Source organism: Macroventuria anomochaeta (genome assembly GCF_010093625.1).
Source record: "Macroventuria anomochaeta strain CBS 525.71 unplaced genomic scaffold BU25scaffold_13, whole genome shotgun sequence".
Lineage (NCBI taxonomy): Eukaryota > Fungi > Ascomycota > Dothideomycetes > Pleosporales > Didymellaceae > Macroventuria > Macroventuria anomochaeta.
The window spans coordinates 53692-67471 of record NW_022985374.1 but is presented as its reverse complement, the minus strand read 5'-3'; the positions used below and the strand labels follow the sequence as shown (position 1 = coordinate 67471).

At 51.5% G+C, this 13780-nt stretch overlaps 8 protein-coding genes across 8 annotated transcripts; 4 read left to right on the top strand and 4 right to left on the bottom strand.

The window, feature by feature from the left end:
* The first annotated feature begins 2067 nt into the window (after nucleotides 1-2067).
* On the top strand, nucleotides 2068-3020 carry BU25DRAFT_33646 (uncharacterized protein). The gene has a single exon (XM_033702636.1). The coding sequence runs from the start codon at nucleotides 2187-2189 to the stop codon at nucleotides 2694-2696; it is 510 nt and encodes a 169-aa protein (XP_033562524.1). The 5' UTR covers nucleotides 2068-2186; the 3' UTR covers nucleotides 2697-3020.
* Nucleotides 3021-3202: 182 nt separating this feature from the next.
* BU25DRAFT_308757 (uncharacterized protein) lies at nucleotides 3203-3751 on the top strand (the record flags this gene model as incomplete). The annotated part of the gene is made up of 1 exon (XM_033702099.1): nucleotides 3203-3751. A coding segment is annotated over one exon (549 nt), but the record flags the coding sequence as incomplete, so codon positions are not given.
* A 262-nt stretch (nucleotides 3752-4013) lies between these two features.
* On the bottom strand, nucleotides 4014-5208 carry BU25DRAFT_365937 (FAD/NAD(P)-binding domain-containing protein; the record flags this gene model as incomplete). The annotated part of the gene is made up of 2 exons (XM_033703835.1): nucleotides 4014-4512; nucleotides 4565-5208. Coding segments are annotated over 2 exons (1143 nt in total), but the record flags the coding sequence as incomplete, so codon positions are not given.
* A 485-nt stretch (nucleotides 5209-5693) lies between these two features.
* BU25DRAFT_33617 (uncharacterized protein) lies at nucleotides 5694-7120 on the top strand. The gene has a single exon (XM_033702615.1). The coding sequence runs from the start codon at nucleotides 5909-5911 to the stop codon at nucleotides 6968-6970; it is 1062 nt and encodes a 353-aa protein (XP_033562521.1). The 5' UTR covers nucleotides 5694-5908; the 3' UTR covers nucleotides 6971-7120.
* A 732-nt stretch (nucleotides 7121-7852) lies between these two features.
* Nucleotides 7853-8201, bottom strand: BU25DRAFT_339522 (uncharacterized protein; the record flags this gene model as incomplete). Its single annotated transcript, XM_033702776.1, has 2 exons — nucleotides 7853-8028; nucleotides 8072-8201. Coding segments are annotated over 2 exons (306 nt in total), but the record flags the coding sequence as incomplete, so codon positions are not given.
* A 719-nt stretch (nucleotides 8202-8920) lies between these two features.
* On the top strand, nucleotides 8921-9771 carry BU25DRAFT_339462 (uncharacterized protein; the record flags this gene model as incomplete). Its single annotated transcript, XM_033702773.1, has 2 exons — nucleotides 8921-9542; nucleotides 9590-9771. 2 exons carry the CDS (start codon nucleotides 8921-8923, stop codon nucleotides 9769-9771), a joined length of 804 nt encoding a protein of 267 aa, XP_033562519.1.
* A 170-nt stretch (nucleotides 9772-9941) lies between these two features.
* On the bottom strand, nucleotides 9942-11156 carry BU25DRAFT_457662 (uncharacterized protein; the record flags this gene model as incomplete). The annotated part of the gene is made up of 1 exon (XM_033710124.1): nucleotides 9942-11156. The coding sequence occupies one exon, from the start codon at nucleotides 11154-11156 to the stop codon at nucleotides 9942-9944; it is 1215 nt and encodes a 404-aa protein (XP_033562518.1).
* Nucleotides 11157-12484: 1328 nt separating this feature from the next.
* Nucleotides 12485-13457, bottom strand: BU25DRAFT_430678 (L-lactate dehydrogenase; the record flags this gene model as incomplete). The annotated part of the gene is made up of 2 exons (XM_033708615.1): nucleotides 12485-13140; nucleotides 13190-13457. 2 exons carry the CDS (start codon nucleotides 13455-13457, stop codon nucleotides 12485-12487), a joined length of 924 nt encoding a protein of 307 aa, XP_033562517.1.
* Between the last annotated feature and the right edge of the window lie 323 nt (nucleotides 13458-13780).

The following is a 13780-nucleotide window of genomic DNA, read 5'->3' as shown; positions in this document are numbered from 1 at the left end:
ATGCGCAACCTCGCAGACGCTTTTTGGGTGGTCTCTTCGAAATGGAGTTCAGTCTCGGTGCCGTGTCCATGTGTTGGTCTGATTATGCAGAGTACGTACCATGGGATGCAGCAGCAGCGCACCGAGGCGACACGATCAAGACTTGTCAAAGACGATACCAAGCCACTCCGCTACATGACCGACGCCGCGATCAAGGCACTCAGATCATTCCGCGCATCAACGGTACCCGTCGGCGCACGCAACAAGACCTGGCTGGATAACCTCACCGACTTCACGAGACCTTGCAATTTGTTTTTGGGAGGCACAGTCAAACGTCTGTCAGGACTCATGTGTGGAGGTGGGATGTACCGCCGAGGACACCGCAACATCGCTCGTTTCATTTCATACTGGAAGGCACTGGAGTATCTTGCACAGCTGGATGCAAAACAAGAGCAGGCGCTTTCCGACATCAGCAAGTCGAAGAAACCGAAGAATGGAGACGTCTTCTTGCCTTTTCCGTGCACAAGCTTTTGCTTACCTCAAGGCGACGAGGCTGCACCTGTCTGGGCAGCTTCAGCGACAGGTACAATTGCGACGAAGATACCATTTTGCCCGCCACCTTGTGAATGTGCAGACTGCGAAACGTACTATTATACGCTTGAGCAGCAGAAGTTTAATCGTTTCCACTAAGCTGAAGTCTTTACGGACGAACAAGCGTAGACAAGGATTGCAAACTACACTAACGATATCGATTCAGCCCGAGCATATCTGCGTCGGTCTATACAACAGCATGACGATCTACTCCTTGATCGCTGGAGGAAGCGCACCTCAAAGAAGCGCGCTGCGTTGCTACACTTTTCGGGGCCTGACCTATCGGCAAGGAAAGGAGATGGTGCCGACATACAGTGCGCTGGTATACCTTGGCGGGATGGGCGAAGCTTTTCCGCCTATCGCAAATACCTTCTCCTGCCATATCTGGACGTGGACGCTCTAACCAGGAACTCTGCAACTCTTTTGGGCCTAATACACACCCGCGCAAAAGACGCACAGGTGGATTGGGCACCTTGTGACCATGAGCAGCTCTGAAGCCCATGGGGCCTAGGTGTGTTAGACGTTGTCTTCAACGAAGGTGCTGTCATCATGTTTGGCCCGCGCTACGGCACGTACACCAATTAGCAACAAGAACCTGCCCATCGATTTGACCTGGTCGGGTTCCCTCGTGATAGACTATTGCTCGAGGCGCAGGCCACACTCTTGACCTTCCTTCAACGAGTTGTTGAGCAGCTACTTGCAGGTGTGCAACTGGACGGGTCGACAGCTTCGGGTTGCGCTCGGTGGACTGGCAATATCGACAGTAGCTTAAAGATAGCCGGCGATGCCGTAGCAGACGCCATTCACAGGCCCTCCTCACTTCGACGTCGACGCTCTGGTAGCTCTGTTAAGAGCCAGGGTTACCGCCACTTGCGATCACCTGGGGCTTCTTCAGACCGAGGCACCCTACTTCCGACGCTGCATGCGAAAGCTGTATCAGATGCAGACCGTGGAATCAGCTCGTCAGAAGCATATTGCGATCACCATTATCAACTGGGAGATCGTGGAGGACGTCAACACTCATTGGTTCTGGCGCGGCACTTTGCTAGAGTCCAAGCACTTTCAGGAACTGTACCACCGTTATCGAGACTCGATCGCTCCAGGAGAGGCTCTTCCCAAAAAGGTCGATCAAGCGCTCGGTGCGTTCGAGTTGGTACCTGTCAATGCCATTCACGAGTGATTGCAATAACTCTAGACTATTATCGGTTTCCGCGAGAACTATGTGTACGGAATCACATTGAACGCAAAGGGCATTTACGACAGCACCTACCAGTTCAAGAGGTTCGCTGCGGATGAGGATGAGGGCAATGCTATGATCTATCGAGAGCAGAGGCTTTGGTGGATCGGACTGCAGCTGCAAAGTGAGCCTGACAGCCATACTTGCTTTCGCTATGCAATGTTGCTGGACATGCTTGATCGTCACCTTGCGGATGCCACTCCCGAAGAGCGTGCACTTCTGGACGAGATCTTAACGAGAATCGGCCGGACTATGCAACTTTGTTAGAGTTACTCTGGTCTGTTTGCATGCATTGCCCTCGCAACACGATCCGCACCACAGCAGACTGCAATGAAAGCGAAGATCGTCTCCTCTGGCGAGCGTCAAAGACCGCCAAAAAATGGCATACTCCAGATACTGCCACTACGGTCAAAGCTCTCAAGACATTCCAAGCGCATGCACTACCTTGGGCAAGCCTGACATCCCACGGGAAGTCAAGACGAAGTCGAAGACCCGCGGAGTCCCGCAAGTTGAAGAACCCAAGCAGATTGCAGAGACACCCGAAGTTTCATCCCTCACTGTCACGGCCATCCAACTGTCCAAAAGCCCTTACGCTGCGCTCCGCTGTATGTTCCCCAGCACCTTGGAAGAGCACCAGAAGAGCGTCGATTGGACCTCCTCCGTCAACAGCATGAATAGGGCGCGCTTCACAGCTAGGAACGGTGAAGAGACAATCGCTCGCTTTGAGAACCGCAACGGTGAAGGAAGCATCAACTTTCACCGACCTCATCCGGATCCTACTATTGACCTTGTCATGTTACAAGCCATGGGTTGGCGCATGAACAAGTGGCTCGACCGGGTTCGTGAGACTTTGGTTCTGGCGAAGAAGTCGGAGAAGGCTGGTGCTTAGAACTTGAAGGATGGGTGATAGGAGCAGAACCTTGTGTACTTAGACTAGCTTGTATATGCGACAAGGTATTTGGCAAAACGGATGTAATCTTAGGGTGCCACAACTCGCAGCTACTCAAGCATAGGCCCGCAGACTGGTAACATACTCCCGGTGATATTGATCCAAACAGGGAAGGTGCATACTGTTCCGAGCCATAACATATTATTTTAACGGACCGGTGACCGGGATTAGCATCCTTTTTTTTTCTTTTTTCTCCGTTGCTCGATGCTTTACAGAAAATAGGAAGCAGTAAGACTTTAGGCTATAGATTTCGTTTCTTTAAAAGGCTTTGCGATACCCCATTTTCCCTGTGCAGTCACACACATTCTATCGTAATATGCTGCACACTGTCACCCAGCATTGAAAAGTCTTGTCATTTGATCGCTAGACCACTCACGATGAAATTGTGTGCAGGCCTCGCCGCCGCGAGCTTCATCGTCATTGCAGCCGCAATTCCTGACGTCGTTCCTCGCCAACTCGGCAGCACCGACAACTGCGTCTACTGGCCTTCATGGATCAACACACCAGCCGCTGACATCACCGGTACCCTGATGCTCGTCGTGGACAGTGCCGAAGACGAAGCTATCAACGGCCTTCTCGCTCAACAGTTCGACATTGTCTTCCCTTCCAAGGTACTACCTCTTCTCGCCGTCGATCTGCGCGCATCGCGCAGCTTTGCTCGTGCGCCCGTTCGCTGCAGAGATGGCATAGCGAGGTTGGGTGTCCAGGCGCAGGATACCCTGCGCATCTGCCGCGACAAAAACAATGGGCATATTTTGATCAATCCGTCTGAGAACAAGACAACGCTGGTACCGGAGCTGTACAAGCATGCGATTGATGGACAGGATCAAGAGGGTGTGTATCTTGGGTGGGGAAATCAGACGACGTGGGGGTTTAGGTACCAGGACGCGGTGTGTGGGGCCGATGGAACAAGTACAAGGGATTATTATGAGGTTAAACTTTTGGGGCTGCCTGATAGTGAAGATGACAGTGCTGGATATCCGATCAGCTTCAAGGGATTCTTGAAGGTGGTGGTATGGTAGATGGAGAGCTAGCACTGGGGACAGTTGGAGGCGTATTGACGTCCCATCAGATCTGCGTAAGCAATAGCCCATCTTCTTGAGCTTGCCGGCGCATCTCAGTAACAACATCATACCCATAACACTCCGTTCTAATCCTCTCATCCGTGATACCATAACTGATCCAGTTCAGTAACACATCGCCTACCTGTGCCTTAGTCACTGCGGCGTCATTTCTTGCGGACTCATCCCGCAAACCCCTCTCTGACCCTGGTGGGAGATGCAGCATTGCCCCCGCATGCAAACTTGCATCTCGTATTCTCTCGGCCCGTGGTTTTCTCACTTTCTCGAATAGTCTCATCGCTTTTGCTAATGACAGGCCCTTTGGATTCGACGTATGCAGATCCAAAGCCGTAGCAAGCGCCGCAGCATCCTCGATCGCAAGCGAGACGCCCATAGAAAGATAGAAGGCCATGGCGTGTGCTGCATCCCCAATAAGCACAAATTTCCCCTTTCCTGACATCCAAGTGGGAAGTTTGGCAATTTGACGGACAGGCCAATTGGTGATAGGTCCAGTGCTGAGGCCGATGAGGCAGAGTACATGTGGGTCCATATCTCCATAGAAGCGTTGAATCTCGGTGAGATACTGTTCGCGTGTCCAAGTGCTGGTATCGACATCATCAGGATGGGACAAGACGAGGTTGAGTTTGCCAGAGTCGCGGATCATGTATGTCATTACTGATCTGTTTGTGTCCGCCCTGGACGTTGTCAGCTTGTCAACTGAATGAACCCATGGAAAAGGAAATCTACCAGCAGTTTCCAGCATGCTCACCCACAATTTCTTTCGTCAATGGGTTGTTCTTAACATCCTCCACGTCCGCCATAAGTCTGTACGCAGCCCACCCTGTCGCTTCCAGCTCTTTCTCTGGGTTCATGTGGCTTCCTGAGCTCTTCAGCAACTGCGTTCGAGCTGAGCTATTGATCCCATCGCAGGCCACCACCAAATCACCCTCCAGCTTCTCTCCGTTCAATAATCTTACCCAGCCTTCTTCAACCCCATACTGTTCTACGCGGCTGTCCAGGCGCACTTCGACACCCCTCGCTACGACCGCTTCATGCAGAATCCGATGAAGATCTGCGCGATGCACGACCACATATGGTGCGCCGTACCACTCTTCGAACTTGTCCATCGGTACTCGATTCAGCACCTTTCCATCCGATCCACGACGTAGGTTCCATGCCTTTGGCAGAGCGGAGGCGGCTAGGAGTTGAGGTTCAAGATTCCATGCTTTGAATTGCCGGGTCGCGATGGGAGTGAGTTGGACGCCCGCACCGATCTCTGCTAGGGCCAAGGCGGATTCGAGAAGGATGATCAGGTGTGTTGTTGAGGAATGGGACAGGGCGAGAGCTGTTGAGAGGCCTGCTAGACCAGCACCTACTATGATGATTTGCATGTTGGGAGTCCTTTGGTGTCGGCGGCGCGCCCAACGTTCTGTTACTGAAGCTTCCGAGCTTTGTTAGTCGAGCCGTGACAAAGATATGGAATTTGAGATGAGCAGAGTGAAGACGTAGAGCTTGATCGCGGCACGTGCTAGCAGCAACACGCCGACACTGTCCCAACTTCGGACCGGTATCGTGCACGATCTGCAGCAGTCCGCGGCAAGTGTGGAGGTCGCCAGTACATGACTCTGTACGTACTTTCAACGGAAGCAATACGTGTTGTCTACTCTACTCATCGCGCAGCAGGCGCGTAAAGTCGATCTGTGACCATTTCAATGTTGATCGTGATTGGTCCGTTGGATAAACCATCATGAACGAAGGTGGGCCCGGTTGAACTTTCCGTTCGTTCCTGACGCTAGCCAAAGTGGGTCTCACTAGCGTGTGTAGACGCAGTGGGGTAATCTCGACCGAGGTCACGCTGCCGCTGACACCACGTTCGCATGTTAGGCGTTCATTCCGACACGGCGTGGCATCCCTTCGCACGGGAGGGGCAGAGCCTCAATTCTGCCTCTTTCCTTCAACTTCACTCCTACCAGATCAACACATGGCCGGCTCCAGGCTGGTCCACCTGCATCTCTACAGCACTTAGGCAGCCATCACAGTACTTGCATCGACCTGGAAGTCCTGACATCACTACGGGCAGAGACCATCAGAATGACTATGGCAGCAATTGAACGCTTACCAGTCGAATTGCTGCAGCCTATCTTTGCGTTTTCCGGCTACAATGTCGCTCTGGCTCAAGCCTCCGGTATCCTAGGCACGCGTCTTTCGAGCGACTACGTCTATCATAACACGTGCGACTACTACTTCAACGATGGCTGTGATGACCACGTCATTCGCTCTGCCGCACAGACAGCCATCTTCGCCAGCAAGTGGATGACTTGGTCTTTTTTCAAAAGTTGGATCATTAAGACATATGGAGGCAACGGGTGCTTATGCGGCCTGACACCAGATGATGGGTGTTTTGACGCTCAATGGCCTCCAAACTTCGAAGACGCAACATCCATGATCTTCTCACGCAGTCATTTGCCGCGACTCGCCTTCATTCGTTGTCGACTCCCTAAGAAGCTTCTCGCTGCACCCTGGACTTCGGACAAGGTACAGTTTCTCCGCTTTCTACTTTGGACCTCAAGTATGACGGTCGATTGGCGAGATCCGGATACACGTCAGATCGCTACTGAAGGCAGACGGCAAGCTTTTCTGGAGAAAAATCTCGGAGCAGTAGAGCTCATCAACCACAATCGTCGACTCGGCAGACCGCCAACACTAGAAACTGTGCGCTTCGCCGTTACGGAGGCAGGCTGCGATCGATCTATCGTGTACGACACCTTACGTAGTGCCTACAGATGGAGCTCACAGAGTGACACTTGGAACTATTCTGCGCTCTACCAGTGGTGCGACGAGCGCATATGGGACAACGATATAAAGGGAGTGTGGTTGCGAGGCATACTGCAAACCTTAAGTCACTCCGAACTTGGTACCTATGACAAGAGTATGGGTAGGGACGACTTGTTTGGCAGGATCGTCGATGTAGCAGCGGAAGGATACGGTGATGAGTTCAACGAAGGGCTTACCAGGAACGAGCTCCCCTGGAATAAGGTAAGATTCGATTCCGTTTACATCTCTGCTGCTCAGGGCGGCACTGGTACATGCAGTGTGTGGATCGCAATGTCCAAGCAAGTGTGGCGGTTGATGTTGTGGCGGGCCCTATACTGAACTTCCTTAAGGTCATCACAACACGTGGTTGGCTCACAGTAGGCTCTCTTTTGCCGACACACCATCATCGTGTCGCACACCAAATCCATTGGACACAAGTCATGCAGCAGGCGGGACCACGTATGTACTCTGGACCAAGCTGCCCGCGAAAGCTGAGTTGCTGCAGTGGTGATGGGAGAGATATACGGCAAGGGCTGGCTTGGCTGAACGTACCGACTTCTCGCTGAATATTGTTTTCTGTCTTCCTCCATGGTTATCATACATATGGTGGAACAGTTCCCATAGTGCGTTTCCTTGAGTATGGTGTTGATCGGACTGCGGCTGACGCACAACACAGGAGCGCCGCCAGATCGGTTGGTTCTACTGGTCACGCCACGATACGCAAAAGATGGGCGTACACCGGGTAACACGCGAGAACCTCGGCGACTTTTGGAAACATCGAAACGGGCATTACAGAACGATTACTGGCTTGTGTCGCAACGGTCGTGGTGGGTTCGCTGTCCGACTCGAGATGTGGATCCCCAGCACGAACATGGACAGTGACTGGAACGGCATGTTGTCGAGATGATCAGTTGAGTTTCATACATTTGATCTGGGACGACTTTAGCGTCCAAAAAACCAAGCAACAGCGCGCACTTTGATAGCACTCTTCACACCCGTTCTGTCTTTGCTATTGTGCTCGATATTCCTTTTCAGTGGCATCTGTCTTCACCAAAACACTCAGACTCTTCCATGAATCAAGTACTTCCACCGTCTTAATGCTATACATCTCTTTCTCCTCTACCACTGTGAACACATTTACACCCGGCACGCTCTGTACTGCGCCTTCTGCCATGCCTTTCCATCCTGTTAGCGGGTTCGAGGACGTCCCTGTTTTTTACTCTATGCCCACGGTATGATGGCGGGATTTGAGCTCAAGAGCAGCGGAGGCCCAGATGTCGTCTTGATAGCGACTGGACCGGTGTGGATTTCTGGACAATGTGGAAGGATACCATTTTCTTGAAGTAGACTTTCGAGGTCTCTCACGGACTGCAAGGCTTGTTGTGCATCATATGCAGCTTGTAAAGCGAACCTACCATGATTAGTACGCGTCGCCGGAACAAGGGAGGCTGACGTACTCTCCAATGATATGGATCTCAACTGCCGAGACGTTATCGACGGGCACTGTGACTAGGTATTGTACAGTGTCGGGCTCGTTGGCTGTTACATGATCCACCACATGTTGAAGAGCCGCGAGCACCTAGAGAAAGAGTCAAACCTAACTTGGTGGAATCACACCAACTCACCTCGTCTCTGGCCTTGTGGCATGTGCAGAATAGCTTTGTTGTCTTCCATATTGCTGTCAATGTGTGCTTTTCCTAGCAAAGCCATGCGGCATGAGGCTTAAAGCACTCTTGACTGTAAATGCGTGGTAATAATTCCGATCTTCGGGACGAGGTTTTCGGACAGTTCACAACCGTTCACATGCAATCGAAATTATCGATAACTCTTTTACACCTCTCGCTAAGGCGTTAGCATAGTTGCCGTGTATGTAGTTGCCATACGTCTGTCAGAGGGACAGGTGAAGGATCCACCAATGGCCATCACGTGCTAGCACTAGCGTCGGTCTCTATATAGCAGCTTCTCTCAATACCTCAATACAACACCGTTCTCCCAAATTTATCAAAGTCAACCTGCTGGGAAGGCAAGTTGTCGTTGAAGTCGCATCTTCCACATGTTCACACGTGGAAGCGCGTTTCGTCATGACATCATCACCTCGCGAAAGGAGGCGAACTTTCACCGTGACGCGTAGCTTGACGTTGCGGAAAGTACACCCAGACCTTCAGTCCTTACAAGTCAATGTTACTTATGCGCTCCGTACGCCCAGCGTCCATTACGCGGTCGTTCCTGCGTCGCACGTGTTCCTCAATCTTCAACAACTTCCCGCCTAACTTCTTCGCCGAAGCCAGCATGAGCTCAACCACATCCACATCTTCAATACCATTCCCAACAACACCATACAAACCACGGTACGACAACTGGCCCTATAACGCCTACGACTTCCAGCGCCAAGACGAGAACGACGATGGTATCTTCTACCGGCAGCCACGTCTCGTAACGCACATCGATGATCCTGCCATCGAGAGACTGACTGCGTATTACGACACTGTGCTGCCAATGAAGGGAAAGATCCTGGATATGTGCACGAGCTGGAAGAGTTTCTACCCGTCTTCTATCAAGAGCGCGGTGCAGAAGGGTGATATGGAAGTTTTTGGCGTGGGGCTGAATGCGGAAGAGATGGCTATGAATAGGCTGTTTCAAAGGGAGACGATGTGGAGGGTTATGGATCTGAACAAAACACCAAGTGACCCGAGGGCAGGGTGGCCGGGAGAGGATTTGAAGTTTGATGCGGTCACGTGTGTGGTGAGCATTGACTATCTAAACCACCCTTTGGAAGTCTGCAGGAACTTGCTAGAAGCAACGAACGAGGGCGGGAGCATCCATTTGGCGATCAGTAATCGATGTTTCCCGACCAAGATTGTGAGGAGATGGATGATGTTGAATGAGCAGTCGAGGTTGGAGTTTGTCGGAGGTGAGCATCATGTGAACTACTTTTAGTGTCGCTGACCATGTCAATAGACTACCTGCACTTCTCTGGATGGATTAATGTTGAGATTGTGGATCTCTGCGCCCGAGACGAGAAGGGGCAGAGGATTACAGACGATCACGGAACGGTTACCTCCCCATCTCCCGCTGGACAGCTTATGGGTCACCTCGATCCTTTGTGGATCGTACGAGCAACAAAGGGCGCAGCGAAGTAGATTAGTAATGGTATGGCATTGCGAAACTCAAGGCGAAGGTATTTGCAGCCATTGAGCAACACAACGCGAGCCCAAAGCTACACATTTACACCTCTTTACCGCATACGTTCCGCCTCACAAGCTTTTCTCATACGTTGCTGAGAACCCTGGAGGCACGAAGTCGGTATATACTACCATCCGTGATTAGGCAGCGCCGCAAGAATCTCGTCCGCGAGATTATCAGTAGTCTCTTCTGGCGACGAAGAACCCCCAAACCCCCAAACCCCCAATCCATCCTCCTTCAACCACTTCCCCATCTTCTCAAGACACCACTCATCAATCCACTCTTCCGCCTTCACGCCCCACTCTGTCTCCGTCGGCCACCATTCTTTACTCGCTCTCTTCAAAGCCACCTTCTTACCAATCTCCACACTCGCATCAAAATCCCCAATAACCACTTCCTTCAAGACAACATGCCCATTCCCATCCTTTTGGTCTTCAATAGTAACGAAGATATTCATAGGCCTGAGATCGCAGTGGACTAATCCCAGTTCATGAAGATGGTGCATCCCCTTTTCAATACCCTGCATCAAGAAGGGAATGTGATGGGGCTGCAAGTACCTCTTTACAAGCACGAAATTGTGCATATCCATGGTATACCTTTGGTACGCAATCCCCACCACCCGTGCCTCATCCCCGATACTTCTCGTCTCGACGCCAAGATAGCGCGCGAGGTTGGGGTGTGGGGCCTTGCTTATCCGCTCGCACCGCGACACTTCTTGCCACGTACAACTGGCATGGTGATCGTTCTTAAACTGATCCCGCATGAGGAGGGCCTGTTTCTTCATATACACCTCCCTGCTGTCTTTATCCCCTTGAAAATCCGTCATGGAGCCCCGGCGAGGAGGAAATAAGGAATTAGCTGCAACGGGAATCATGTCTGGTAGCGAAGCGAACTCGCTTCCGTCTCCACCAATCGCTTTCAGTTTTTCGAATCCGGCGGTGGGATGGTGGCCGTGGAAGAGGAGTCCACGGTTGCTCTCCAGTAGATAGTGGGTGTACCCACTTCGTTGGTCCATGCTGTCTATGATTGTGAAGTGGGTGTGGTACGCGGGGATTTCTACGGCAGGACCGGTGCCCCATGAACTTTCAAGGACGAAGTCGGAATGAGAAGAGGGGGTGGCAGGGGACGTGGAATCGTTGAAGGCCTCCTGGGTGGGCCAGTCGTCATCGCTCCAATTATCACCAATATTGTTGAACTCCCCCTGGACGTGCTCAGAATGCTCGAAGGCGGGCTTTCTATCCCATGTAGGCTTGTCGAAGAAAGTGACGCTCGTTGCGGGAGTAGTGGCGATCTCTTTTGAGATGCTAGAAGTTATGGCGGTATAAGTGTTTGAAGAAGACATTGTGATTGTGATGAAGATGTTATGGCTTTGGCGAAAAATGGTAAAGAAGGTGGTGGAATGGGTGAAAGGCTGGATGTGTATTCGAGTTGGTAGGAGATGAGACGGATAAGGGTGAGCAGCATGGGGTGGAGGAGAGTTTTTATACATTTTCGAATTCGCTCAGATCTATTTTGAGTATTGACAACCGCACGTACATTGTGCAGACAACAGAGTCGAACCTTGGCTATCCGAGTCACGCCGAAGTTGCAGAATATATGCGCGCAATTACCTGGTCGAGATCCAAGGTCTTGAAGCTACGTTTCGGGGCAGTGCTACTGATCCCTCTTCCATTGGATGGACCAGCTCTGCAAAATCTGGCGTGACCGATCAAATATGTGATAGTTCAGTGTTTCAACTTTGATTTGATGGGAGTGACATGTCAGAAAGGCGTGGAGTCTTCGATGGATTCAGTCGTAGAACATATCAGTGGTGCAGTACCGTACTTCTTGAAGACTCTATACACATTTGCTGAGGTGGATTTCAGACATGTCAATGCTGAGGATACTATTTTGAGAATTCGAAGTCGCTTTGCAAGAGCAAGCGTGAACGGCTGATCGTGCAGATATATGTGTCTGGTCATGCGTCTTTACAATAGCATATCAAACCAAGTATACCGGCTTCTGACAACTGTGCTTAAATGCTGCGGTATCGGTTGGTCCATACAAGGTCTGACTGTCAGTCTACCCTAGTCTAGTGTGTAACAGATCACTGGTCTGAGGCCAGGTATATAGTCGTCATCTCCCAGCTAGATAGCAATTGAGCGCAGTCTTCCATCGACCCGATAGACCTACGTTATTGTTTACCGTAGCTATCAGTATATCGCAGCGGCCCACGCCGCCACATTTAGGTTTGGACATGGCTCTTCTTACATCTCCATTTGGCACGAAAGTTGCCGTGTCAGAGTGAATCTAGAATCGTAGACAACATACCAGTCATCGGTGTTGGAAAGCTGATTGGCAGAGAACATTCCGGAAACATGATCATTCTCCCACAAGACTTGGGAGAGAAGACAGGCAGGCCACGGGCAGCTCGTGCTTTGACTTTCGATATGGAGCTTTTGGGAACAGAAGAAAAGAGGGCAGACGTAAGCTTTCCAGCAAAACCTCTCGGTCGAAGATAAAAGTATAATGAGGTAGAGAATAGAGGGTGCAATGCAGATCGGGGGTCTTAATATGCGTTGATGAGCAATCGCACGTGATATGTGAGCACGAGATGTAAGTCTTGAATTACGCTCACTGGCCTGCTTCTCTACGAGCTCGTGGACATGACTTTAGTCAGTTCGATGCAGCTCATGCATCGATGATCCCCTTCAGCGCCTCTGCGCTCTTCTTTAGCTTCCCCTTCTCCTCCTCATTCAATCCCATCTCAATCGTCCTCACCAGTCCCTTCCGACCAATAACCGCCGGTATACTCAAACACACGCCCAAATCCTCCTGATAATGACTGACCGGTCTGATGTTCCTCTGATCAAACAAGATACTCTTGCAAATACTCGCCGCCACACCACCGATGCCGTAGTTCGTCGCGCCCTTGTTCTCAATGATGTTCGTCGCTTTGTTCTTCGTGTCTTCCGCAATGCCATCTCTGTCGAGTTTGGTGCCGGGCAGAAGCGCCTGCTCAAGCGGCACACCACCAATACTCGCCGCACTCCACGCGACAAACTGGCTTTCGCCGTGCTCGCCAAGCACGTACGCATCAATACTTGACGCGGCTACTTCGGCTTTGGCAGCCAGTACCCCGCGCAGGCGCGCGCTGTCGAGGAAGGTGCCGGAGCCGATAACCTGGGATTTGGGGAGGTTGGAGTATTCTTGCGCAAAGTAGGTAATTACGTCGACGGGGTTGGCGACGAGGAGGAGGATGGTGTGGTCTGCGAAGGGCTGCATGTCTGAGACAGCGGATTTGAGGATGGATTTGTTGCGGCCGATTAGGTCGGTGCGGGATTCGCCTTGTCGGAATTAGCTATCGGCACACAGCGTGTTAAAGGTGTGGTGTACCTTTCTTCTGTTTTGCGCCCGCGGTGAAGACAATGATGTCGCATTGACCGGCTTCCTTGTGTGTTCCTGCTCGCACGCGCGTGCTTGTGTTGCCGTGGAATGTAGCGTCTGACAGATCTTGGACTTGTGCATCTCTGACCTCTTCCTTAGGATCGATCATCAAGATATCGCCGGCGACAGGGTTCATGATGAGCGAGTAAGCAATCGTAGCGCCGACGTCGCCAGCGCCGACGATGGCGATTGAAGAGGTGAGCTTAGGATCGGACATATGGGTAGCTGTGGTAAATCTATCGAAGGTGAGTAATAGTGGTGGTGGTGGTGGTGATGGCGGTGGTGGTTTCAGAGCTTCAGGACACCATATAGGAAGGTGTTGAGCTCTTTCATTATTTCGTACACAAGTACGTCATGGTCGTATACGTCATTATCGTAGAGTGGGACCCTGCATGCAGTAGTCTAGACTGCCTTCGAAGGCTGCGCTTCGTCGTGGTCGTTCGTCAGTGAAGTACAAAGGTATAGTTGCTGTGTGGACCGTCCCTAACGCCAGTGTTCGCCCATGCTGTATGCTCTCGCTGTAATGCAACAGATCCTACT